This window comes from Camelus bactrianus, chromosome X (assembly GCF_048773025.1).
Source record: "Camelus bactrianus isolate YW-2024 breed Bactrian camel chromosome X, ASM4877302v1, whole genome shotgun sequence".
Classification (NCBI taxonomy): domain Eukaryota; kingdom Metazoa; phylum Chordata; class Mammalia; order Artiodactyla; family Camelidae; genus Camelus; species Camelus bactrianus.
The window spans coordinates 82859074-82886995 of NC_133575.1; the positions used below are offsets into that span (position 1 = coordinate 82859074).

The 27922-nt window shown below is 37.3% G+C and overlaps 1 protein-coding gene across 3 annotated transcripts in view; it reads left to right on the plus strand.

Annotated features, from left to right (window-relative positions):
- Nucleotides 1-27922, plus strand: part of ACSL4 (acyl-CoA synthetase long chain family member 4) — a 71337-nt gene that overhangs the window by 13051 nt on the left and 30364 nt on the right. Inside the window, exons 2-6 of one of the 3 annotated variants that reach the window (XM_010963671.3) lie at nt 12837-12889; nt 24564-25095; nt 25339-25516; nt 26900-27009; nt 27127-27265. In XM_010963671.3, coding sequence (XP_010961973.1) covers nt 24745-25095; nt 25339-25516; nt 26900-27009; nt 27127-27265 — 778 coding nt within the window. In that variant the 5' untranslated portion in view covers nt 12837-12889; nt 24564-24744. The remainder of the gene's footprint in view (nt 1-12836; nt 12890-24563; nt 25096-25338; nt 25517-26899; nt 27010-27126; nt 27266-27922) is intronic. The other 2 variants (XM_010963673.3, XM_045523133.2) reach the window with 2 other exon arrangements.

Consider the following 27922-nt stretch of genomic DNA (forward strand, 5'->3'; position numbering starts at 1 on the left):
ACTTTCAGTTGTCATTCTATAGGGCATAGTGACTTTCTATCAATGAAGTTTTATTCTTCCATATTCTCGTTTAAATGTAGGGATCTCTTAACCAAATGGATTTTTTCTTCTAGATTTAAAAAATGTGATCTTAATATATGGCTTTTTAAAAAAAATGTTTCATTTAAGAATAATTTTAGATTTACAGCGAATTTGCAAAGATAGTTCAGAGGTCATATATATCTTTCCTTAGATCACCCTAATGTTAATAACATTTTACGTAACATGGCATTGGTGCAGTACTCTTAACTAAACTCTAGAATTTACTTGGATTTACCTAGTTTTTCTGTAAGTCTTTTTTCCCCTGTTCCAGGATCCAAAATTGTTATATATGTTTATTTTAGAAAACACATATAGATAAAAAGTCAAAGCAAAGTACAGGCAATCCCCCTACCCAGGGACAACTATTGAGATTTTTAGTATCTATCCTTGCATATTTTTTCTATGGATAATATAAATCCAATCCCCCAAAACTGTTTGGATTCCCCTAAAAAAAATGTGTTCTATATACTGCTTTGTAATTTGCTTTTTTTTTTACATTTGATATAGCATTTACTTTTTTTTTTTGGTGAACATCTTCCCATGTCTGCTATTTTTAGTGTAGTTTAATCTATTCCCTATCCTTAGATATTTTATTGTTTCCATTTTTTTTTGCGCAGTTAATTCTTCATGATTTAAGGCCACACTGTGCTTGTTTCTCAAACCTTCCCCCCACAGCAAACCTGAGAAATGCAACACTCTTATCAGTAACAATGGCTCATTAAGCCATGATTCTAAATATGTGTATTGGGTTGAATCATTGGGAATTGCTGGGGCTTTTTTGGTATGTAACTGATTTTGACTATTGGTAATTTTATATGATTCAACCTAGTAGTTTGAAAAATCTATCTAGGGTATTCTGATTCCTTTCCTCCCTTCTCACTCTACTGAGAATCTCTGCGTTTATAATGGTGAGCTGACTCTGAAACATTTTGGCCAGGCAAAAATATTGACAAACTACCTTCCAGGTGTCTCTGATAAACACAGCATCCTGAAGACCTATGCCTGTGTTGATGACACATGCAGAGAACTTGAACTCCAGTGTTGAAAATGGACTTCTGAGCATTTTACCTAAGCTCTGTAAGATACAGCCTGATTGATGGCTGTGTTGGCTGGGTCCATTATCTGTATTGGATAGCCAGGGGCACTAGTGCCACCTAGTGGTACGTTGTAGACAAGCAGCTGATGTTGCTTTACCTCTGCTTTCACTTTTTTTCTTTCCTTCATGTTCCTCCACGTGGTCTTACCTTCCTTTTCTTCTCCCCACTTATGCTAGTGGTACTAATGGATTTCATTTAACCCAGCTGATAATAATCAGAGAGATGAACTAACCATGTAATTTTGCTGCAATATCCTTATTTAAGTAAAGGTTTGGGAATATGAGACATAAAATAAATGTAAACATACAGAACAGACTGTTATTTGCTCTGTGTATGAAGTCATAATTCTTACCGAAAATGGGCATCAAATTTGTCCTCTGCCAGAATATGGCACTTCTTGTATTTAATTTCAAGATTCTCAGTATATAAGAGGAAACATCCCCAAAGATCTCAGTGGTGAAGAGGCATCAATTTCTGCCTAGAGTGAAAGATTTAACTTGTAAATCATTCTTTGGTTTCCTTTCTCTTTAGTATGACTTGTTACTTCATTCAAGAACTATTTAGTAAGCACCTACTGTGTGCTTGTACTGGGCTAGGTCCTAGGGATTATAGCTGCGATCGGGACAGACATGACCTCTGTCTGTAAGGAGCTTACAGCCCAGTAGAGCACCAGAAACTTGAACAAGTTTAGGTGCTGTGCTACATGGGTGCTTGGAGAGCAAATAGCAGAGGCACCTCACATAATGTGGGGAGGTCAGGGAAGGCTTTTTAGAAGTGTCATTTAAACTAAGACCTAAAGGAAGCCAGGAAAAGAGAGAAGAGAATGTTCTTGGCAGATGAAAAAACATGTGCTAGAGGCAGAGGTGAGAGATTAAGTGTGGTGCTTTTGAGAACCTAAGTGAAGTTTATGATGGCTGGAGCTGTGAGATCAACTCATTTAAGCTTCACAACAGTCCTGAGAGGTAGCAGTAGCATTCCCTCCGTTTTAGAGATGTGGCAAATGAGGCAAGTTAAATAACTTGCCCGTGGTTGCCCAACCCTAGTAAGTGGCATCGCCAGGAACTGGACCCAGGCCGTCTGGCTCCAGCATATTTGCTCACAGCTACCATAATAGTCTCCCCTTCTGCAGGGCACTGTGTTATACCCGAGTGTCTTTGGCCCCCTCCCCCACCCCACCCCCTTAGCCTTCGGTGGAGCATAGCACCTTATTTTGTCAATCTGCGACCTTTTTTTTTTTTTTCCCTGATGGGCCAAGTTAAACAAAATCTTTCTTGGTAAATTGAACTTTAGGCTGTGCTAGGCACAGACTCTTCCAAGAACGGGAGCTTATAAATATGTGAAAAATTCCTTAAGCTTACAGCATCTGGGTTAGCCTGGAAACTCTCTGGTTTGCTTTAGTCTTTTATTATTGACTGGGAATCAAATACCTCATTTGATATGCAGCTCTACAGTTGCTATTTTCCAGAAAATCCATGTTTTCCAGAAAAATCATAGATGGGAAGTTATAATTGGTTGTATTTTAAAAATGAGCATAAGATATATATCCCCCGCAAGGCTAGAATTTTTGTTTGCTCACTAAAGTTCATTTGGCAATATCCTTTTCTCTGACTTAAGTTAAAGGGTAAACACAACTTCTTAAATAGGACTGTAGCCTTTTAAAGTCATATAAAGGAGAAAACCTATCAATGGAGATATTTTCTTGTAGTGGATCTGATTTATCATTTATGTATTTAAAATACAAGTGTGTGTTTTGCAAGATGAGGAATTAACTACAGTTTCATTTTAGGAGATGAATTTTAGAAGTTGGATTATAAATATTCAGTTGTACATAAACTATTTAAGCTTGTTGTAAGTTGATATTGTTGAAACTCTTGGAATAGCCGTGTGTGTGTGTGTGTGTGTGTGTTTAACAGCACAAAACTGGTTCTTTCATTTACTTGCCCATTTGTATATGACTGTGGATTCAATCAGGAGTTAGTACTTGGAAGTGTTTTGCCATGTTCTCTGTGGGACCAGAGTTAGGGTTATTACTCAAGTCATCACTAGGAATGTTTTTACAAAGAAAAAAAACAAACCAAAGAAGATCGGGGAGGGGTCTCTGATAAGAATTACTCTGGGACAACGTGTGTAAACCAGGGGACAGACATTGGCAAGGTGGGAAACGTGATCACCTTTGTTTTAACCAAATCACACAGGGATCAAATTTGTGAGCTTAGTTTCAGAAGCACTGGCTCAACCGAACTGAGTTAACCAGCAGCCACAGATAGCTTTCCCTTTACGCTGGAGTAGAAACATCAATTTTCAAGTAAATGTATTATTGTATATTGCAGTGGAATTGCATGTGAAGCAGCTGTGTTCTTTTTATAAATTTTGGTATTGTGAACTCGGTGCTGTTAGGCCTGTCGAGGTTATTACAGGACACATTCAGAGCTGTGTGGGCCTGACAGGAAGTGAGGTTACTTACTGATACTTTACTTTTGCCTGAAACATTTTGAAATGAAAACTTTGAGGGACAGAGGTGAGTCAGCCTTTTCTGCCTCCTACTTCTTTTTGAAGTCAGCTAGTACGCATTTGTAACATGATATCACAGTTGACTGGAATGTCTGAAGCAAGACAGTCTTAGGTAAGGCGATATTCTCTAAAGTTCTGCGTAGTTAGTTGGTCCCAGAGTTCAGGTTGTAAACAAGTGGGTACTGATGGAGAGCTAACTTCTGAAACCCCCTCCCTTCATCATCCCTCTCATCACCCGGGTGGGAAGCAAAGAAGTGATACCTATTTGGTGGCTTTTGCTCGTGGTACCTTTTCCGGGGCAGGGGCAGGCCTCATTTCCTTCTAAGGGGCTGATTCTGATTAACAAAAAACATTTTCCTCATGAGACAGAGGAGTTTGAGTATGACTATTCTCGTACCTATTAAATCTTAGGCCAATATCATCTGGCATTTGAGTCCCTGTTTGTTTTAATAGGGTAAGTGAGTGGAACTCTGGACTTTAAAGAAATTATAGGGCGGGGGGTAGGAAGAGATAGACTGGGATTTCAAAATTGTAGAATAGATAAACAAGATTATACTGTATAGCACAGGGAAATATATGCAAGATCTTATGTTAGCTCACAGAGAAAAAAATGTGACAATGAATGTATAAGTGAAAAATTGTGCTCTACACTGGTATTTGACACAACATTGTAAAATATAAATCAATAAAAAATGTTAAAAAAATAAAATAAAAGGTTAAAAAAAAGAAATTATATTTCCATCTGTTTTTCTGGCATGATTTTCTGGCTTTTTGATATTGGCTGTTCACTTGCTAGTAGTAGTGAATTTTTGTCACATTTTGACATAGGGGACTGCAGGGATGCTTAGCTTAAAGAAACATTTAATGTTGTAGTTATAGGAAGAAAAAGAAAGTTTGTTTTATTTCACTTCATAGGTTATATTACATGAGTGAAAAGAAGTTATTTTACTTTGATTCTAGTTTACAAACAGAAGTGTCTAATCTTTCTGTAGTGTAGTTGAAGTCAACTTTGGGCTCCTTTTCCTAGTTACCACTTGGCTATGTGAGTAGGGCCAAATGCCGTATGGGTCATAGTCGTCACTTATCAACACACACACACACACACACACATAGACACACACTAGCATTAATTGAAAGACTGGTGCTGTATTTTCTACTTATTTATTAAGTGACAAAAGTAGTATATTTACTGAAGAAGTTTCAGAAAATGTAGCAAAAAATAGCAGGACAAAACTAAAAATCACCTATAATTCTACAACCTAGAGATGAACATTCCCGCTTGTAGCCTGCATATATATGTTTAAGTTTCACCTTAAACCAGTTTTACTTCATATATCTTGAACGTTTTTTCCTGTCCTTAAATATCTTTGACAATGCTGCATTTGATGACTGTGTAGTATTCAGTCATAAACCTACATCGTTATTTTACCAGTCTCCTTTTGGGCATTTGAGGTTATTCCTAGTTTTTCTGTTATCTATATCACAGTGGCAACTCTAGTCTACATTTTTGTGTGTGTCCATCTCTGACTTTTTCCTTTGGATATTCCTAGAAGAAGAGAGTGAAATTCCTAGGTCATGGGGTGTGTATGACTTACAGCCTCTTGATGCCTATTGCCAAATTGCTTTCTATAAAGCTTGGACCAATTTACACTTCTGTCAACAGGCTATAAAGTGCCCTTTTGCATACATTTGGCAACACTGAATAATTTCTTTATTCTTATTTGGCATTACTCTCGATGAAACCCCAGTACACTGCTGTCTGTTTTAGTAAATAAAAATTATTCCTGGCAGAAATGACAATGGGCATGTAATATTATAAACAGTAGTACTGCAAGGAACTGGTGGCCCCAGATACTTTGAGAATCATCAAAACAGGCTGTATTTTAGCTCTGAGTCTGTGTTTCTAAAAAATGTATTTTTCCTTTCTCAAGTAATTTATCACTCTCATCTTTGATGTAGGGGAAAGTGCTAATGTTTTTCTCCTAAAATTATTGCTCCACAAGTGACTATTCATTATGTTAGTGCTTTCTGTGCCTGTATTTATTGACTCATGTCCTGAAAAACAAAATGTTACTTTTGGCAAAAATTGCCCAACTTTGCTCAATTGGGAAGTTTTGATTGTTACACAGCAGTAGTTTCTGGTCAAGATCTCTTAAAGTAACAAATACTTCTTTCAAATATTGTTCAGGTCCTTAGCATTTTAATGAAAGCCTTGTATCAACACACTTCTTGAGTAAACTTGAAAAGAAAAGATTTGACAAGTCCAGTGTTTGATATTATGCAATTTATTCGTCTTAAAAGTTTTTATTTTTTTTTATTTTTATTTAAAAAAGTTTTTAAAATCAGTATCATAAAATTGTTGGTCCTGAGTCAAGAATTACCAATGTGACGGCAATTTTCATTTATTAGAACTTTTTCTCCCCAGTGAAACTGTCTTAGGTGGACCTTACAAGTAGGATTTATGGATGTTTGTGGCTTTAAAAGTTTTTTACTTAAATGCAGTTGGTATATTGAGAGCTTTTCAAAGAACGTGCCTTTCCGTCTTGATACTGTTGTAAATTTTATTGTAGGTAACCAGAGGGATGAATCTTTCTACTTTTTTGTTATTTTCTAATATTCTTGCATTCATCTTAAGAGTAAAGCTAATTGATACTGATTAGAAAGAAATTCTTCATTTTGCTGTATAGGGAAGCACACAGGATGCTTTCCTAATGTTCTGGAAAGTAGACCCTATTTTAGCTCCTATGGTCATTTGGAGAGGAGGGGGAGGACACTTCCTTTTCAGAGACTAGTTCATTACTCTCATTTTAAAGCCTATTTCAGCTCTGAAAGTCTATAACTTTGTACATAAGGGGTGGAATTTATATGTGTGTAGTTTATCTTCTTTTCCCAGTACTGTACTGTCTGGGTTAGGTACTTGTCATTTTTATACACACACATGATTTACATATGTATGTGATATGTAAATTGTGTGTGTGTGTGTGTGTGTGTATAACTATACTAACGATAAAACTAAGTGTGTGTGTATATATATTAATATATATGTATTATATATCACCATACTAATGTGTGTTTATATGTATAAATGTACTAATATATGTATGTAACATACGAATGTGTGTATATATGTGTGTGTGTATATAAAACCATACTAATGGTAAAACTAAATGTGTGTGCATATATAATTTACCATACTAATTATATAGAGAGAAGTTATGTAACAAAATGGGTGATAACAGAATTCTTAGCTAGAGTTGAAGTATTCCTCTTGGCATTCAAACTAGACCATGTCTTTGAGTTTGGGTAACGACAATGGGTGAAGCATAAATAAACATTGCTTCAAAACTGAGAAAGTGAAACAAAGAAATTACTGCAGAATATTGTAGATTTAACTATGTAAAAAGTATTCATTGTTGTCATAGATGTGTAATTTATATGTTCTTCCAGAACTGAAAAGAATAATTTTTGAGTTAGGAGTAAAGTGAAGGCTTTTCTGCTTGGCTAAGATTGATTATCAGCATTCTAAATATGATGGTAGGTTTTTTTTTTGTTGTTGTTGTTACAAGTACTTTCCTAAAATATCTGCTGAAGATGATAATTAAAAAAAAATCCTAGCTTAAAAATAGTTACAAGTGAAGTGAAAGCTGATATTAATTGTGAAGAAAAAATAATGACTGAAACCAGCTATATTCTCTGACAACTGTTAGTTTATTTCTCTTATCCATTCCAACAAATATTTGAAGCCAGAGTGATACAAAGTTAAGACACAATCCTTGCCCTGTATGAGCCTACTGTTTAGATAAGTGATTAAGATAAATTCATAAACAATACAAGGAAGTATAATACAAGTTTAGAGCTATTAGAGAAGAGCTGTAGAAGTTCAAATGAAGGCTAGAAATTTTTACTTGCGGTATTAGTGAAGGTATCTTAGAAAAGGTGGCTTTTAAGCAGAATTCTGGGTAGAAAGAAGGACATGAATAAAGTTTCTGAAACAAGAGAACTTCAGAGAATGTGGCTATGACACTTTTTTTTTAAGGTAATAAGTGGTTTCTTTCGGTTGGAAGACAAGGTAAATTTTTTCCTTTAAATTAATAAATTATTTTATAATAAAATATTTAATGCTGCTGATGGGAGTATAAGTAGGTATAGCCTTTCTAGACAGTAATTTTGTAATATATATCAAGAACCTCCTTTCCCATCTCACCCTCCCACACACACCCGTAAAAGATCTATCTTTGGCTTGGTAATCACACTTTTAGGGACTATGAGGGAATAATTTTTATAGTCTTGAAGTGGAAAAATGACCCAGAAGCCACAAAAGAAGCTATTGATACATTTTATTACCTGAAAATTAAAAAACCCGTATTTAGCCTAAAGAACTCAAATCAAAGAGAAAAATACTGGTAAAGATATTTGTAATATGAGAGACAAAGGTCTTATTTCCTTAATATACAAAGGGCTCTTCTGAATCACTAAGAAAAAAATGATCAGGTGAAAAAATGGGCAAAGGACTTGAGCAAGTCACTCATAAAAGAAATTCAGATATAGTGAAATTTTTATATGTTCATTGAAAAATACCAAAACAGAGTAGTTTTTTTTGTACCTATCAAACAGTTTAATCCAGTACAGGGGCTGTGGTAGGGAAATGGGCATATTAGTATAGTCCGGTGGGAATGTGAAATGGTATATTCTTTTTTTAGAGGGCATTAAAATTTTGTTTTGGAAATAAACTCAAGACTTTTCCAAAACAGTTGTAAAACTAGAATACCATTTCCATGGGCTTTTTACCTAGCTCCCCCTAATGTTAACATCCTACATAATGTATAATACAATCATCAAAACTAAGACATTAATGTTGATACAGAACTATTAACTAAATTAGGCACGTTATTTAAATTTTATCAGTGTTTCTGCTAACATCTTTTTTTTCCTGTTCCAGGATCCAATCCAGGATCCCACATTACATTTAATTGTCATGTCTCCTTAGCCTCTTTCCAATCCATGACAGTTCCTCAGTCTTTGTCTTTTATGACCTTGATAACTGTGAAGAATACTAGTCGGTTACCTTGTATTATATTCCTAACTGGGGCTTATCTAATGTTTTTTCAATTAGGTTGAGATTATGCAATTTGAGCAAGAATACTACAGAGGCCACCTTGTGTCTTTCTCAGTGCATAGCGTCAGGGGGTACGTGATGTCCACATGCCCTATTACTGGTCATGGTAACCTTGAACACCTGGTTAAGGTGCTCAACTGTGTTTCTTCACAGCAAAGTTACAATTTTTCTTTTTATGATTTATAAATATTAATACTCATTCTATGTTATATTTTATTAATACAAATTTGGGGGAGATACTTTGAGACCATGCATATATCTGGTTTCAACTTTACATTTTCACTCACCAGTGTTAGCATCCACTGATGGATTTTTGCCTGCAGCAATTATTACTGTGGTATTCTGATGGAGATTTGCTATTTCCTATATTCCTTCCACATTTATTAATTAGAATTCCTCTGTAAGGAAGATTTGTGCCTTCTCTCTCACTTATTTATTCAATCATTTACTTGTGTTAGTATGGACTCATGGATATTTATTTTATTCTTTGGAATATAATCTAATACTGCTGTTATTTATTTTGCTTAAGTTTCTCCAGCTTTGACCATTGGAAACTCTTTTCGGTTGGCCCCTGTGTCTTTTAAACATTTCTTCTTTGTCTTCTCCTCCCCTCCCCCTCCCCCGTCCTCCCCCTCCTCCTCTTCTCCTTCTTCTTCTTCTTCCCCCTTTTCCATCCTCTTCCTCTTCCTTTTTCTCCTCCTCCTCCTCTTCTCCTTCTCCTCCTTCTCATTCTTCTCCTTCCTCCTCCTCCTCCTCCTCCTCTTCTTCTTCTTCTTCTTCCTCTTCCTCTTCTCCTCCTCCTCCTACCCCCTCTCCTCCTGCACTTTCTGGCACCAGAAGATATCAGGCCCAACTTGCATTTTTCCTGCCCTGGCTTTGGGACCAGCTACTTCAAAGAGCTCTGGTTCTTTTTACTGGAGATGGGTAATCGGAAACACAAGATCTGGGTGCTGGATATGATCATTGCTATTGTGTCTCTGCTTCTAGACCTGGAGGACAATTTTAATAGACTAAAACCTAAAATGGTCATTCGCTTTTGACCCAGCAGTTCTGCTAGAAGTATATCCTATAGAAAAACTGGCATAAATATATTGTTAGGGTTTTCATTGCTGTATTTCTAATGATGAGAAATTAGAAAATCCAGAATGTCCATAAATAAGGATGATTGGTTGGACTTAATTTTGATATGGTCATACAATGGAATACCATGGATCTGTGTGTTCTGGCATGGAAAGACATGTAAGAGTCTTTTTTTTTCTAAAAAAAAGTTGCAAACCTGTGTAGGTAGTTTGATTCAATTTTTTAAAATTGAGTATGTGTATGTATTAGAGTATGCTTAGAAAAAAAAGTCCCCAAGGGTAAATGCCAAACCATTAAAAGCTGTTATTTCTAGGGGATTGAATAAAAATGATCCTTTCACTTTGTATTTTATATTTTGTAATGTTTGAATTTTTAAAGCAGCTTTATTAAGATATCATGAATGTTTTATAAGTACTTTTTGGTTATCTAACTTTTCCGTGAAGCAACATTCTAGTCTATGACTGATCTGTGGCTGGTCTAAGACTAGACTAGAGTCTTGAATTATCTCCATGCTCTTTAAACTATACACAACAGATTTTGGGTAGTTTTACTTAGGGTATAATATTACTTTAATATGTTTTAATGTTTTCAAATCAAGTGATCTATAATCTTAGGAACATTTTGAGCTCCTGGCCCATTCATATTCTAGCATGGCAGTTTTCATCCACTAGTACTTGCCAGTATATAAGTTATATATATATTTATCTAAAATAAGAGCTGTGAAAATCCATTGCTTAGGAAACTGTTTTGTAAGGGACTTTCCAGAATTTACTTTTAGATTTGGACACGACGTGCTTAGGGCTTTGTTAACATTTTCCATTCTTTCCCAAAATGTTCTCTTTTAAACTTATTAAGATTGGTCCTTGAGACATTAAGGCTGGAGGAAGATTCATCATGCCTGAAACATTTCCAACTGATGCTATCACATTTTTAGGATTGACTTTACTTCTAGAAGAATGTTTCTAAAATATTGGTCAATAAACTATTTGTGGAGAGGGCAGAAACTAAGTACATTAATGGTTTGTTTTGAAGTTTGTCTCAAAACATGAGGTTGAACAACGCTGCCTTATATTTGTATTGCCTTTTCCTTAATGACTCTCTTGTTAGCTGCAGGGACACTGTTTTGCTGGTATTTGGTAAGGCTTTCTCAGTACTGCCTCATGCCCGAATTGAAAGATGATAAACTTTAGATGCTGTATTACCTCTTTTTTCATGCTACCAGGTGATTTTTAAGTGGAAACAAATCATGTTATATGTTTCAATCAGTTTAAAAATTTGCTACGCTAAGGATTTCGAACTTCCTTTATGTTGCAAAAACTTGCATATCCGTGAAAGTGAAAAGTATGACTAAAATTTGCATTATAATTTTAGCCAGATCATCCCTATTCCCGATCAGTCTGTAAATAGAAACTGCATGATGATAATCTGCTTAGTTCTTTTATATGAAATTATTTCTTCAATTTATTTTAATAGAATGACTTTGAGAGGAGGCTGCTATTTCGTAGGGAGGAGGCTAGGAGAGAGGCAAGTGCAGGGTCAGTTTTCCTGTTGAGTAGCAAAACTTAATTAGGCTAGGTTAGAAAATATGATTTGGTTCCCTTTTATCTACTGGGGAGCCCTTGCTTGCTTTCTTTTTTATGATGGAAGAAATGTCCTTTAAAGTTATAGGTGCTGAGAAAAACCACGTCTGTCCTTTGCATGAAAGAGCATCTGACCTAGAAGAAAATATAGGCAAAACATTATCTGACATACATCTCAAAAATGCTCTCCTAGGGCAGTCTACCCAAGCAATAGAAATAAAAGCAAGAATAAACAAACAAACAAACAAAGCATCTGAGAGTTGAGCTGTCCTGCCCAATTAATTGAGGGCTGTGAGACTAGAAATTAGCAGGAGGTTGATGCTGGGGCTCTCATCCACCTGAGAGAGTTCTCTTACGCTTCTGATTATCCTCTCCAGCTTCTTCCTCCATAGTACCAAGGACCAAGTGTTAAGTGTTAAGTATCCTTTGCAGATATTCACTGATGGAACTTTTTTTTTTCAAATTAAGCAGATACTGGATAGTTTTGTCTTCCCCCTCACCACCACCTATAAGTCTTTAAATGATTTTATAGAAGGTTGGTTTTTGTTGTTTGTTAGTTATCTGAATTAATCTTTGGGGAAATGCAGGCACTTGTACAAGAAATACAGTTTTTCTTCTCCAGTGTTCTCTTTTTGAGCTCTTTGGACTTTATTTTAATATGTACGTACCAAGGTTTCCCCTCTGTTTTATCCATTCATTCCTTGGCAGACACTTAGGTTGTCTCTATGTCTTGGCTATTGTGAATAATGCTTTAATAAACATGGGGGTGCATCAACAAAGTCCTTGATACCCTGTTTTCATTTCCTTTGCATGTATAAGCAGAAGTGGGATTGCTGGATCATATGATAGTTGTATTTTTAGTTTTTTGAGGAATCTCCATACTGTTTTCCATAGTGGCTGCATCACTTTCCATTCCTACCAACAATGCACAAGGCTTCCCTTTCCCCACATCCTCACCAACACTTGTTACCTCTTATCTTTTTGATGACAGCCATTTGAACAGGTGTGAGATGATATCTCACTATGGTTTTGATTTGCATTTCCCTGATGATTAGTGATTTTGAGCACCTTTCCATGTACATTTTTGGCCTTCCGTATGTCTTCTTTGGGAAAATGTCTATTCAGTTCTCTGCCTATTTTTCAATCTCACTGTTTTCCTGTAGAGTTTTGACTAGCGTTTCTTAGTGCCACGCTCAGTTACTTTTGTGAGATCCTAATAGCACTACTTCTAGTCCTTTCTTAATTTCCCTGTAGTACCTGGCTCATCATAAGCTAAGGTGCACGGGGAGGGTGAAACAACACTTCAGGTTTCTTTTTCAAAGCAATATTCTCTCATTTCACTGAACTCATAAATGTTGTCTCTTATTGCAGATTGAAATCACAAAAGATATACGGGTTCTTCTTAAGAGAAAAAGAGGAAATCTGTAAGTATTTGTCTTTTAAAAATTCTAAATTTGTAATTTTGTCAGCTTTTGGAGAAAATTAAGTGACCAAACTATCAGGCATCTCAACTCCTTCTATTGGAAAACCCTTGCTGATATTTATGTTTGTGTTAAAAAGGCAATATTTGGAAAAATAAACTAGGAAGACTTTTTGCTCTGTGCAACTTCTAAAATGTATACCATCTATCACTCATTTATGAAAGCGTAAGTGATAATTACAATCTAAATAAATTTTTTTTCCTTTTGAGTCTTACCAAAAAATGGACCACAGATTAGAGTTCCATATCTGACTACTAAGGTGTAGAGGCCGTGTATCTTTGGTGAGCTGTTTAGCTTCCCTTTGCCTCCATTTCCTCATCCGTAAAATGAGCTTCATAGTAAATGTCCAGTGAATGGTTCATTATTATTGATAAAGTTGAATCTCTAGTAGTGTATACTTTCTCCAGTAAACTTAAGCTTATTCTGGTTACTATTTCTCAAACTGACTTAAATATATTTCTGATTTTGGAAAATTTAAGTACTAGCACTGTCTTTCACTAAGACACCTACTCTAGACCATAATACAGGGTAAAAGACATACAACAGAGCACCTAAACTTAGAATTATAGTGTTTGAGCCTTGGACTTTGAAAATTACCTGGTCTGGGGGTTCCTGAACATTGGCTTTTAGACCAGTGCCCTAGTCAGTGAGGAGACAAGAGGCCATGAGATTTTTAAAGCTGAGCTTTTTCCATTGAAAGGATTACTTCTTTTTATAAGATATAGCCTTCTAATTTTGTAGAGTTAGACACATTCTGTATTTTCTGAAACGATGGTGATAGTAAATAATTGGTTTTGGTTTTTTTGTCTTTATGTCCCTACCTGACAAAGAATTGGCAGTTGTGTCACTCTCCTCAACTGTCTTTCTTTGTTTTTAAAACTTTTACTGATCTGTGATATCCTAAAATCTGAATCCAACTTTCTCATCTTACAGATGAAGAAACAGATGAGAGGTTAATAATCTGTTCCAGGTTGTACAGCTCAGCAAGCTGCTGAACCAGGACCAAAATCCTGTATACATTGCTGCTGCTCTTGTATTTCTGGTCTTCTGATAATTGCTTTCACTATAATATGTTATGAAATTGAAGCAGAAGGTCTAGTAGTTCTTATGTACTAATAACTATTTTTGAATTCCAAGTATAAAGAAATTCCAAAGACATTGTTCTTGTACAGCTAAGTGTTAAAGTCTACTGATTAGCCTGCATTAGGAAAATCTTAAACATGACCAAAGATTTTCATCAACAGAGCAGAATTAGCTGTCTCTGGTTTCAGCTACACAGGCAGCATGCTATCCTATGGCTGAAAAGGAGGTGAGAGATAATAAGGTTAGCATTTGGGAAATGCTAGCCTATGGTGCAGTTGTGAGGGCTGTAGTATTCAGGCTTCTACAGTTAACTTATTTATTCACTGAGAGGTTGTTCTCATTTTTATTCTCTCTCTCTGTCTCTCACATACACACACACTTATACACAAACACAAACACATACACACCGCCTATACACATAGATAAACATTTATGGCAATTGGCCTGCAGCCCATCTAGATGTAAAAGAGAAAAGCCTACAAAGGTGAAGGTTAGGAGGTGCCAGAAGCATTAGCAAGGACATCTGGCCAGTTGTGTTCAAGAGTTTACAGGCACTTTGGGGACTCCTCTTCACTTGGCATAGCTTTGCCTTGGCGGTCCCAGAATACACTTCAAAACAGAAATACTTAGTTGCCTTATCTCCCTTGCCTCGCTCATGGTTGTGAAGCATGCATGGGCCAGAAAAAATGAACGTGAAGAGAGGACAGAATGGAAAGTACTCCCCATCCCTAACATGGAGATGTCAACTCTAGGAGTGCTTTCCCCTGGCTTCCTGTATTTGGTTTCATGTGGCTTCCTTCTTTAATTAAAAACCCTTTGATTTCTCAAATGTCAGGCACACCCAGAATGAACTGTTATGAACAAAAATCCATTCTGAATTGTCTGCTGTCTTTGGAGCATCTGTTCCCTTCTCTTCTTTACTATTGCTGATATTTAAGAGTTGACTGAGAAGCTGTAAGATTTCAAGCTTCAAAAGATTTATCAGTCTTTGAATTCTTTTATTAATCTCACTTATAAGGTATATTTAATACAGAAGAACAGGGTGAGGTGTTTGTTTTTTTTTCCCTACCATGATACAATTTCACATTGTGGTGGCCAGGTGGCTGCACTGTGGTGATTTATTTGACCATTCTGTAAGAAATGGTTTAAAACTACATTGTTGCATACTTTTTTACCAGTATGAAGTACTGGGAAACAGCATTAGTAGAGAACTAACCTATTCACCTGGCTTCTCCTTTAGCAAATGCAGAGGGTAGGTCATGTGCCCCCAAAAAAGGTATAGTTGCAAAATTCTCCCTGTAGCACAAAGATATTCCTGTGGGAAGTATCATTACTGGTTACAGGTTTTTTTTTTTTTTGCCCTGTGCTCATGGTTGTGTTGGCAGTCCACAGGTTTATTAATTTATCATAATAAGTAGATAAGATGACAGGAGATAGATGTGTAACAAATAGGTAAGATGACAGGAGATAGAGTCTATATTTTCTCACTCAGACGAAAACATGTGTTATAACTATGAGCTAATTTGAAAATTCAGCTCTGTAAACCAATTATTTTGATTAACTTATGTTAAGATTATAAAGGGAAAAAAACACTCAGTAAATGGAAGACTTTACAGACAAAATTCAAGTCTACACCACGTGTGATGGGCCATCTATTTTAGCAGCAGGTTTTGTCTACAGGGACCTTTAACAGCAGCTGTAGAACACTGGAATTGCTGTTGTACTGTCTGCTCCCCTTCTACAGCACTGGACCCATTCTATTTCTCCCCAAACGCATAACTCCTTGAACCTAGTTTTTCTCCCCTTTTCATGATGCCTGACAAAGTTGGATTGTAAGATCACGCTTTGCCAGTAGGTGCTACTTCTAGCACGATTTATCTTCAAAATTCCTTACATGTTAAGTTTTGGATTAAATTATATACAACCCACTCCTGACTTTAGAAAGTGACATAGATAAAAATCAAGTGTGTTGTGATCATTTAAAATGAAGGATAGATAAGTAATCATACACAGTGTGTGTGAAGTGTGTAGGCAGCAACATTGGCTCCTAGATCTCATTTCAACACTAGATCTCATCATTTCAACACATACAGACAGGATACCAATTATATTATCCTATGACCTAGAAAAAGCCTTATCTGATGCGTGCTGGGGATGTTCTTAAGGCATTATGGGAGAGAGTATGTGCTAGAGCATGAGAGTATCTTCAACATGGCTGCTGAGGTGCTTTGTTTGCTGGGGAAAGCTGGGAAGAGGCTCATAGGATGGCGACTTCAGGAGTTAACACCTCTCCAGGTGATGAAGTAAATAGGTTTGGTTAATCTAGTTAGAGACACACCCAAAGATCAGTCAGAGTTGTGAGACTCTCCTAGGCAAAATAGCTAGGTACAGGTGCAGCATGGTGGTATAGAACATCTGTATGTTCACCCTATGGATTTGTTTTTATTTTGCTTTTTTTTTCAGTTTTCAAATATATTTATTATAATTACTGTATACAGGTTTAAAGTTTGACTGTATAAGCTATTTCATATTGATTGAGTTGGTTTACCAACTTTGAGTCAGATGAGACTTACAAGGGGCAGATGGATATATATTGCACATGATTATTCAGTCTTGCAGACTGAAAGCAAAAGATCCTACTAGCTTAGCTACTCTTGATGCTTTTTATTTTCTTAAAATACTAACATTTAAAAAGTTTTAATATTAAAATATAAAATTAATTATATTGTAGTATAGCTCCTATAAAGTTTGATTTCATTAATCAAATGCAACCTTTTTTAAAAAAAAAACATGTATATGAGCTTTCTCCTATTTAAAATACTTTGGAGATTTTAATAGTGTGTGAAAGAAAATAGGATTTTTAAAAAAGTACTCCACCCCTTTACAAAAGTCTTGGTGAAACAATATGTATGTAGGAATATGATCTTTTAAAGTGTAACAGGTATGCTTATCTGCTTAATCTCTTGGATGTTTTATAATTGTTTTCTGATTTAATGTTAAGTGGATATGGCTTATCCTTTTCAGAAGGCAAATTATCTCTTTATTTGGTATTTAAATTACCTTGAAATAATGTATGATTTGAAAATGTGATTTCTTAATGTAGCACTGACATAGTTAATTATTGATTATCAAATTGATCTTTTTTACATTTTCATAAGGTATTATATCAAGGACAGATGAAGTTAATTTGTCCTTATCACATGTATCAACCTGGTAGATGCATTGATCCTTGCTTGGTTTAGTCTGTTTTCTAAAACTTTTGAGAAAAAGTCTTGGCATTAATTGACTTCAGTTTATTAGTTTTTCTCTTTAATTCTTAAATTGGTGTTGTTTCACATGCTTCTGGGGGAGATGATTTCTTCTTTTAAATTCAGACTTTAATCAATATATAGTGTGTGTTTACTTTGTGTACTAGAGCTTAATATATCACTAATGCTTCTTGTGTTTAACCTAACTATCTCAGAGCGTTTGAAGTAACTGGAATGAAATACTTCACATTAAACTTGACCTCAGAACAACAAAAAATAGAATTGCATCTGATTTCTCACTTAAACTTCTAAGACTTTAGACACCTAAAGGGCTTTTTATCCCTATAAAAATGCCTTAGGCTGTGGGACAGATCAGTGCTAAAGTTGTTACCAGAATTTTTTCATTCACAAAGTTTGTCACTCTCATCCATTTAGATTATGCCAGTGCGATGAAGGTCACAGATAATACAGCTAGAAGCATGGACTTTAAAATCAGATAGACCTGGGTCAGAATCCCTATTTAGCTTTGTTACCTTGGGCAAAGTATCTGTCTGAGACTGTTACATCATCAGTTATATCATCAGGGTATTACCTCAAAGGGGTTTCCTGAAGGGTTAAATGAGACAATGTATGTAGAGGACTGAGCACAGTGCCTAGCCTGTAGTCAATGCTCAATAAGTGGTTGTTAACCTGATTCCCACATGGAATGCTAAGCATCAGCAGGAACCATCAGCTATCCCCTGACTGCAGCTGATGGCCTGCCCTTTTCCAGCTGAAATACAAATGCATCAGTTGACTTCAAGGATATACAGCTCAGAGTTCATGTCCTGCTGATGGTGGGACAGCAGTATTCCTTGTCATACATGGCAGGACAGCATACCTTTGTGAAAGGCATCCGTGAAAAAGCACAGAGTACAAATTATGTCTGCCTCCTGCTTTTAAAACACCAGGCTCTTCCCTCTGTGCAACAGGCAGTTTTTCCAGTTTCATATTTTCTATCAAGCAACTAAAAACATGTTCAAATTTAATTACCAGGAATTTGATGAGTATGCCATTTCCTAGAGTGTTGGGATGGACAAATGGTTTTTTAAAGAAAGATGACTAAGTTTGGTTGTCTTCAGGCTATTGCACTTATGTTCATTTTTACTTTACGGTTTTAGAGCAATTCTATGTCCATTCCTATATCAGTCAAAACACTTATCAGACAGCTAACACACAGAGGTACTGTTGTAGGAGGATTCAGCAGCAAACAGTAAACTCTGCCTTGTGGAGCTGATGTTGTAATGGGGACATCAATAATAAACGTGAAAAATAAAGCATATGACACACTAGTGATAAGTGCAAAGGAGGAAAATAAAGCGAGAAAGGAATTGGAGGTCTTGGGGTTCAATTTTAGAGCTGCTGGAGAAGGCCTCACTGAGGTGAGCTTTGAGTAAAGACAAAAAGGAGAGGAGAGAATAGGCTATGCAGGTGTCTCGGAAGAGCACTCCAGGCAGAGAGAATCGCATGTGCAAAGGCCCAGAGACAGGATCATGCTTGGTGTGTTCCCCAAACAGTAAGGAACAAGTGGGACTGTAGCAGAAGGGAGGAGCCAGGGGAAAGTGTGGGAGATGAAGTCGGAAAGGTGAGATGGGGAACAGAGCCCATCTCACAGGTCAGAGTAAGGGCTATTCTTCCAAGTGAGTCAAAGGCAGATTCTTTGACAGATTTTGAGCAGAGGAGTGGCATGATCTAACATATTTTAACTGGAACAACTCTGGTGGCTAAGTTTAGAATTTACTAGAAAGGTGGACACAGGGAGATCAGATTGGCTATTGCATTTATCCAGATGAGAGGGGATAGTGGCTTGAAGGTGAAAAGTAATGGAATCTGATCTTTATTTTGTAAGTAGAGTCGATAGGACTTGCTGAGGAATTGGGTGTGGAATGTGTGAGAAAGAGGAGGGAAAGTGAATTTGATTGTAGGTTTTTGGTCAAAGTAATGGGCACTATGGAGACAGGCAGGACTGGGTGGGATAGGTTCGTGGAAGGATGATCAAGGCTCAGTTTTGAACATATGTATTTGAGTGTGAGTATGTAACTGATATCTAATGGATCTGTTGAGGACTCAATTGGATCTACAAACGTGGTATTTAAGGGAGACTTCCAGGCTAAGGGGAGAGATTTGGGGAATTATCACCACATACGTGCTGATTAAAGCGATGAGACTAAATGGTATCACCATGGGAGAGAGGATAGAGAAAGAAAAGTTTCAAGGACTGAGCACTATAGCATTTAGAGGTCAGGGAGGTGAGGAAGAAGCAGCAAAGAAGACAAGGAATGGCTAGGGAAGTTGGAAGAAAACATGAAGAATGGGGTCTCCTGGAAGCCAAGTGAAGAACTTTCCAGCAGGAAAAGAGGGGTCAGCTGGGTTAAATGCTGGTGTGGGTCAATGGGGATGAGGACTGAGCTTTACATGACCTTGGGATCTGCCAACATGGAAGTCATCAGTGACCTTGATCAGAGCAATTTTGTGGAGTGATAGGGGAAAAGCCCGAGTGTGACGGGTTCATGAAAAGATAGAGATCTGGGTTACAGTGCGCAGGCAGCTTTTTTAGGGAGTCCTACAGAGAAGGAGAAGAAACGAGGCTGTAGTTGGAGAAGAAGGTACAAGAGAGGGAATGGTTTTGAAGACGAAATAAACAATAGACTGTGAGGATGCTGATGGACCAACTCAGTCGAGCCAGAAAAATGAATGAGGCTGGAGAGAGGGAAGAATCAGTGGAGTGGCACCACCAGATCTTGTCTAGAAAGGGTGTCATGCACAGTGAAGGGGTCAGCCTTCCCTGGGAGCATCATTAGTCCATCTCTAGTCACAGGAGAGAAAAGAGCACATGGCCACAGATGTGAGTAGATGCGGAGACACTGGTGGGAGTCTGTGGAAGCTCTCTTCAGAATGTTGCGGTTTTCTCAGCCAGATGATAAGCTAGGTCAGCAGCTGAGGATGAGGATGGTGGAGGGATGAGTCTTGGTGATCTGAAGAGACAGAACAAAATGTGACGTGCAGGAGAGCAAGCCTGTGAATGGCCAAGCGCAATGCAATGCGGTTTCTGGGCCACATTGAGGGCCCACTTGAGTGAGGGACCATGGACCTAAAGGGTGATGTTCAGCACAGTCGGATGTTTCTCCAGCCAAATTCAGCTACGTGGGGACAGGTGCTGATTAGGTGGAGAACTGGATTTCACCAGGTTGTGGTTTAGCCAGTAAGTACAACAAAGTAGGAGAGACGATGAGGGTTGAAAGTGTATTCCAGGGACCGAATATTAACCACCCTGTAATTAAAGCTGGATAAGATGTAGGATTCTCCTGGCAGTGCCGTGAAGGAGATAACACAAGCAGTATTCCTGTTTTACATTTGATGCCACTGATACAGAGCTTTTAGGTGAAAGGCCATATATCTTGTTCAAGTCAAACTTAACAGCAGACATTGAGGTTAGAAGCTAGATCTCCTAACTTCATTTAGTTCGCTCACCACCCAGGATATCAGACTTTCTCTTCCTTAGAGAACAATTCATTTCCCCTAGCAGGGTGTTTCATCTTGAGTTGCCAAATCATCACTCTCCCATGTCTCGTGCTGTAGAGGCATTCTAGTAGTGCTGACTAAGAAATAATTCCATTTTCCCATTGACATAGATGATGAAAGAGGAATGGCACTTTATACAGAAAGCTGGAAAGAGTCTGCTACACTAATTGCTGTCTTCAGATACATCCTGCACTTCTGCCCCGACCCATTCACTCTCTTGACAGGACTGTCCTCATTTCCCAATTATTGTCCTCTCTTTTTGAAAATATACTCATCCTTCACACCGCACCGACCCCCAATACTCTGTTTTTTGTGCAACCTTTCTGAATGGTTCTACTTCCTAATCTCTTCTTTTCCCCCAAACTTGATGCAGTCTCACCCTTCTTTTGAATAGCTTTAGCATTTTTTTCTTGCTTCTCTGATGAGATTTACCATCTTCTACCTTATATACCTGTGGACTCATTTCCCTGCCCCCCACCATACTTATGAACCCATGTGTACCTGCACACGTGCATATAAAGGATTGAGAGCAGCTGTTACTTATTTTTGTTCTAAATGCTCAAAACTTACACATAGTAGGTGTTCAAATCTTTTTTTGAAACAAATTTGTCAATAGACTAAGTGTAACCCTGGAAAATCTTTGACGAGGAAGGATTTTTAGATGACAGGCAAAAGTGGGCAGAGGCTGGCTGGGGACTTGAAAAAGCACCAGACTTGGGGACAGGCCTTGGTTACAATCTGCACTGTCACTAATTCACTGCTCTTTGAGATGAAGGATCAGACAATACCAGTGGCTCAAATATTCAGCTGAAATGGAGATTCCAGGGAGTCCCTTCCTGGACTGTCACAGCCTCCCCCACCAAAGCAACTCTGCTTTTGGCTTTTATCTGTACTTGTGTTTTCATGCCCATATAAGGTTTTATTCAGATGAATGACCCACGCCCTTCTAAGCACCATCAGAGAGAATTAGAGAAGCCTCTGGACTGGATCTCTCTTTACCTGAATATTCTTAGAGTCTTGCATACTCTGTGTGTGTGCACCTCTGTAGTATGAGGAATCAGAGGATGTTTCCCTACCTACAAGGCTTAAGGCAAATATGTATAAAAGATTAAGTGTATATAACAACATGAATGTCCAAAAAACATTCAGTGCAGTTTAAATCCAACTAGATGATAAGGCCTTCAAAAGCTGCCTTCTACTTACTTTTATGTATCTTCAGACCCCATTCTGACAATGTCTCAAGCGAAGGTGAGGTGGTACTCCACCCTTGGGACATTTTTTCAATCTGACGACTTTTGTTTGTCTTCTAGTATGGTCCCTGAGAATTTACGTATTGAAATAAATATTATTTTATTTTGAATTAGTTTCCTTTTGGTATTTCTTTATATTAGCAGTAAGGAATTATTTCCAAAACTGTGTGCATAGGTAGACTGTCATCTGTGATTGTCCTTTAAGGTTTACAAAAGAGCATTATAAGGTATTTGTTATAAGAAAGAGATGTTGGGTTTGATAGGGTTGAGAACTACTGGTCTGTGCTCTATACTTAGGTGCTTAGAGGTTTAAAAATGATGGTATAATCAAGGATCAGCATGAGTGGTAGACATTTCAAGTGATGTGGGAAATTAGAAAAAGGAAAGATTGTTGTGGATTTGGATAGTCATGAAATGTCTGATGGAGGAGAGGATTGTTAGAGGGGATCTTGCATATTGAGGATTAGGTACTATGATGAAAACTGACATACCTTATCTTGAAAAAAATGAATGACAAAGTTTGTTAGACCGAGAAAGCAATTTCTAGGTATAATAAATCATAAAATTTAAAGTCAGAAGGACTCCAGGAAATCACCTAGGTCAGAAATTCTTAGTTTAGGGGTAGAACACCTTTGGTGTTCAGGGATGGGTTCCAGGGAGCTCACAAATCCCCTGAATGTGTATGTACCATTTTACATAGCTATCTGAGGGGAGCTGGGTTCATAGTTCTCATTGGATTCGCAAAGGGGCCCACCAGCTCTAGGACGTTAAGGGCTACTGATCTTGTCAGATCTTAAGCTCAGACAGATGGTTTTGCTCAAGGTTACATAGCCAGTTAGTGACAGAGATAGGGTCTGAAACCCAGGTCTTTTCATATGTAATTTCTTACTCATTTCACCACACTCAATTGAAGGACATGAACAAAAACCAGAGGCGGGATTAAGCTACCATTTCATAATCAGTGTAAAAACAAACAACTATCTTGGGGTCAGTAGTCTGTCAATTTCCACAAGAGTTGCAGAAGGATGGACTCCAATTTGTCTCCTCAAAGTGAACTAATAATTTAATTTTTATAGTTGAAATATACTGCCACTCAACAAAATACCTTTTGCAGCTGAAGGCAGGCTCCCTAAGAGAGGTTATTATCCTTGAGGCTGTTTCTGCAGCTCCTTTCCGATTGGCACTGCTTTTCTGACTCGTGGTGGCCTCCAGTTTCCTTCCAAATCAAATCAGAATGACTCTGCCTGATTTGTCAGATCCTGTACTGCCATAGCCCATTCAGCCACTGAGTGGTCTGTGCCCCAGTCAGGCAAGTGTCCTTACCACTGACACTCTCTACTCTCTCAAAGTCTTCTCATTCCTACCTCTGTATCTTTCTTCATGTGGTTCCCTAGCCTGGAATGACCTCCATTCTTTCTCCTTTGTTTCCAGATCCCTGGCATAAGGTCCAGCTTAAGTCTAATCTCCACAAAGCCTCCCCTAGTTACTGTTGACCATTTTGCACTTGCTCCGAACTCATACCACATTTCTTGCTTGCACTGCACACCACAGCACTTATGTATTTCCGCAGGCTTTTCACCAGGAAGGCTTCAGTGGTAACCTTGGGAGTGGGGTTCCAGAAGTCCAGGGTGGGACTCTGGGCACCCGCCAGTCCCTGCTCCAGCCAGAGCAATTCTACTTTAGTGTTTATATATGGCAGGTCTACACAAGTGTTTATTTGAAGAAATGGTTTAGCTGCTCCTCTCTCCTGCAAAAAAGTTTGAAAAACACTGGATCTACTTTGTGTGCTGACGGCCTCACAAGCGTTAACTCATAACGGGCAAGGGCCAAGACTTACGCTACTCGGGACTTAGTACTACTCCTCCCAGGCAACTAGTGCAATTTTGAGCACAAAGGGGACACATAGGAAATGATTTTCTGATTGTGTTGCTCCAATTTGGGGGATAGTGAATAACATTACTGGGGAATTTACCTTAATGAAGAGCTCAGAATAATATTTCTGGGTTGATCTTTGAGAAATAAACCTAAATTGGTGGAATTTTTTCCCTCTTTTGGATACAAAACCAAATCCTATTTAAAGCTGTCTGGTTTACATACACATATTTAAGAGAAACCTCATAATTGGCATTCTCTACTCTCCCAAAGTTTAGGCAAACTTAAATATCATATGCATGCACTCATATAAGCATTATAGTGTTACTTGACTGACTTCTAGAACAATGTGCAGATTACCAGTATACTTAAAAACCTACAAAAATTAAATTCAGGAGTTTATGGCAATAATAATTTAAATGGAAAATGCCAGTCTTTCAAACCAGTTATTTCCGCTTTCTTGTATCAAATCAATTATATAAACTAATAAAGACCTGAGTATTTAAATCAATGGTGCTATCAACTTGTTAATACTCTCTTGTTTTGTTTTTGTTTTGTTTTTTTTTTCCTGCTCTCTGCCTGGTTCATTGTCTTCACCTGCAGGTGTACTTTATTGTCGGCTTCCAAAGATTACTAACTCTTATCTTTATCATTAAAATTGAACTGCCTTGACTATTCTGCTACTCTTACTGCTGCTTCCATTATTGCCTTCTTCAGCAAAATCAGGCTTTCCGAAGCCAAAGAATAACAAGAAATAAAACACCATTTTAGAAGCCTTGCCACTATGAAACTTAAGCAGAATGTGCTCACCATTATTTTGCTGCCTATCCACTTGTTAATAACAATATACAGTGCCCTTATATTTATTCCATGGTATTTTCTTACCAATGCCAAGAAGAAAAACGCTATGGCAAAGAGAATAAAAGCTAAGCCCACTTCAGACAAACCTGGAAGTCCATACCGCTCTGTCACTCACTTCGACTCGCTAGCTGTCATAGACATCCCTGGAGCAGACACCCTGGATAAATTATTTGATCATGCCGTAGCCAAGTTTGGGAAGAAGGACAGCCTTGGGACCAGGGAAATCCTAAGTGAAGAAAATGAAATGCAGCCAAATGGAAAGGTTTTTAAGAAGGTAAAGCATTTTTGTACTTTCTATTTTTTTAAAAGGGGAAGGTACATTTTACTTTATGATAAATCAAGTGCATTTAAAACAGGCTGACATTCCATTACAGTGCTGTATAAGTAATTCTCAGAAGATGCTCAGAGCTTCCATGTCTTCATTTCAGGGCATTTTTAGAGTTCTACACTTTGAATAGTATTTTAATGGCTTGTTTGAATACATATACTAATGTTACAGAATGTCTCACTTTAACAGTTAATTCTTGGAAATTATAAATGGATGAGCTATCTTGATGTGAACCGCAGAGTGAATAACTTTGGTAGTGGACTCACTGCATTGGGACTAAAACCAAAGAGCACTATTGCCATTTTCTGCGAGACCAGGGCTGAATGGATGATTGCAGCACAGACCTGCTTTAAGAACAACTTTCCTCGTAAGTGTTTTTGGAGGGGGAGAGAGCGGGTTTTGCTTATGTGTGAAATTGTCCTGACATCCTCTTGTTTTCAAAGCAAGTGTTCTTTAGCTGTTTTTCTGCATAAATTACGTCCACAAAACAGGATGTAATATAGTTAAAAGATATCTGATAGCTCCTGTTAAAGACAGTAACTTCTAAGAGCTAGTATGGGAATTGCCAGCTTAATGGATAGACTTTAGAATTTTACTTTTCAATTGGAAATGAATTATACCTGAAATATTTGGGGCTTAGAGGTAGTTTTTAAGGAGTGACACACAAAATAATGATTAAAACAAACAAAATCATTGCTTAGGATGATTCTAGTTTATTGCTTCACCTCGAGATCTCTTATTTGACTTATTCCATTTTACATGTGAAATAAACATGTAACAACTTGAACTGGCATTAGTTATGTTGGACAGAAGGTAAGATTGGGTTTATTTCTGATTCATAAGCATTTGTTTTGGGCATTGTGCAAGAAATTATTTTTAAAAATTAAATGCCCAGAACAATGCCTGACCACATACCAAGCTATCAATTATGTACTGAATGAAATAGAGCGCTGTAGGCCTAGTGTAAGAATCAAGAGTTTGCATTTCAAACAAACAAACATGGATAATATGAAAATGATCCCCAATAGACCCATTCATCCAACTTCTATAATCTACAGCTTAGGAGAAGTGGCCCTTCTTAACCATGTTACTGGTTTGGTTACCAGCCTAGAGCTGAATTTCCAAGTCTAATCTAAATTTAGCAGATGTTCTTTGATTCTGACTGATCCTGGTGTCAGGGCATGTTTTCTTTGTCTGGTAGCTCCTAAAGAGTCAATCTCCTTGGCCCCTCCAGTTAAGGCTTGGAGGTCACCAATCAGCTCGGACATTGGACCCACTGAAAGAGCTTCCTGGAAAGACTGAAGGACTGAGAACATGACTCATGGCTGATCTTCTGACTTGAGACCCTCAAAATTTGAGGATTCTCAAGGACTTATCCATTCTTTGGTGCTATGACCAATGAAAGTGTGTGTCACAGGAGAGCCCTAGCTGGGCTAGCTCTGACCTGAATTAGGGGTTCAGCTGGAACCTACTGGCCTTCAGAATCTTAATTGACTGATTTTTGACCAGTTGTAGCACTTCCAGTATTTCTGGGTTTCTTTATGTTTAGAAAGTTAGCATCCTGAGGATTTTTAAGGAAAATTTGGGAGTTTGAGGCAAGGTTGAAGGATAATGGCAGTGACTGTGAGACCAAATTAGATTATAAAATGTCTTTGCATCTGTGAGTGTATCCATCATTAAAGGTTGACTTAAATAATATATCTAATAAATATTTATCATTTAACTTTTGTGTTTATTTTTTTATATGTAGTTGTGACTTTGTATGCCACACTTGGCAAAGAAGCTGTAGTTCATGGGTTAAATGAATCTGAGGCTACCTATCTGATTACTAGTGTTGAACTTCTGGAAAGTAAACTTAAGGTAAATAAGAAATTTTCTTTTAATTCATAGTAGTGTTTGACAGCATAGGAAAGTGTTCAGTACTTGAGTTTACTGCAGGCTCATATTTAATAATTGAATTTTCTTTCTGCTCAATAGACTGCATTGTTAGATATCACCTGTGTTAAACATATCATTTATGTGGACAATAAGTCTGTCAATAAAGCAGAATACCCTGAAGGATTTGAGATTCACAGCATGCAATCAGTAGAAGAGTTGGGATCCAAGCCAGAAAACTGTAAGTAAAGCAGTTAAAACAAATTTATTAATCCATTCAAGGCTTGTTATTCCAGTAGGTTAGGAAAAGAGGTAATGCAAGTAAAAACTGTAAAGTTCTCTGATTAAAAAAAAAGTTTTGTGTAACTCAATAAAAAAATAACATTTAAAGTCTTAAAAAAAACTATCAAGACCATATATGATTGAGGTTTTCTCTCCCTTTCTCCTCAAAAAGGTAACTGCTGTTTGAAAATGTATGAAATAGTTGAGAGGCAGTTAATAGTTCAGACTTCTGGCAGTTGCTGCCAAACTTTTCTTTTTCACAAAAACCTGCTATAACCTTCTAATCTGGACCTCACATAAGGAAAAGATCTGAGGCCTTCCATTCAGTAAACTTTCTTTTTTTTTTAATGCATAATGCTAGTGATTTTAATCCTGTTAGTCATGGCTGCACAGCTGTTTGCCATGACAATACCTGAATTTGTTCTACCATTGATGTCATAGCTGGTATTTCATTTAAAACAAGTTAAATGTGTCTTTTAGCAAAATGTCAGTTGGTCATCAGGATAGAGGGTTGAGAAAATGAAATACTCCATTTAGATGTTTTTATTTCTCATGTTTAATGAGAAGATCGCAATACTCTACTAGATGAGGAACCTAAGTCTTTCATAACAAGCAG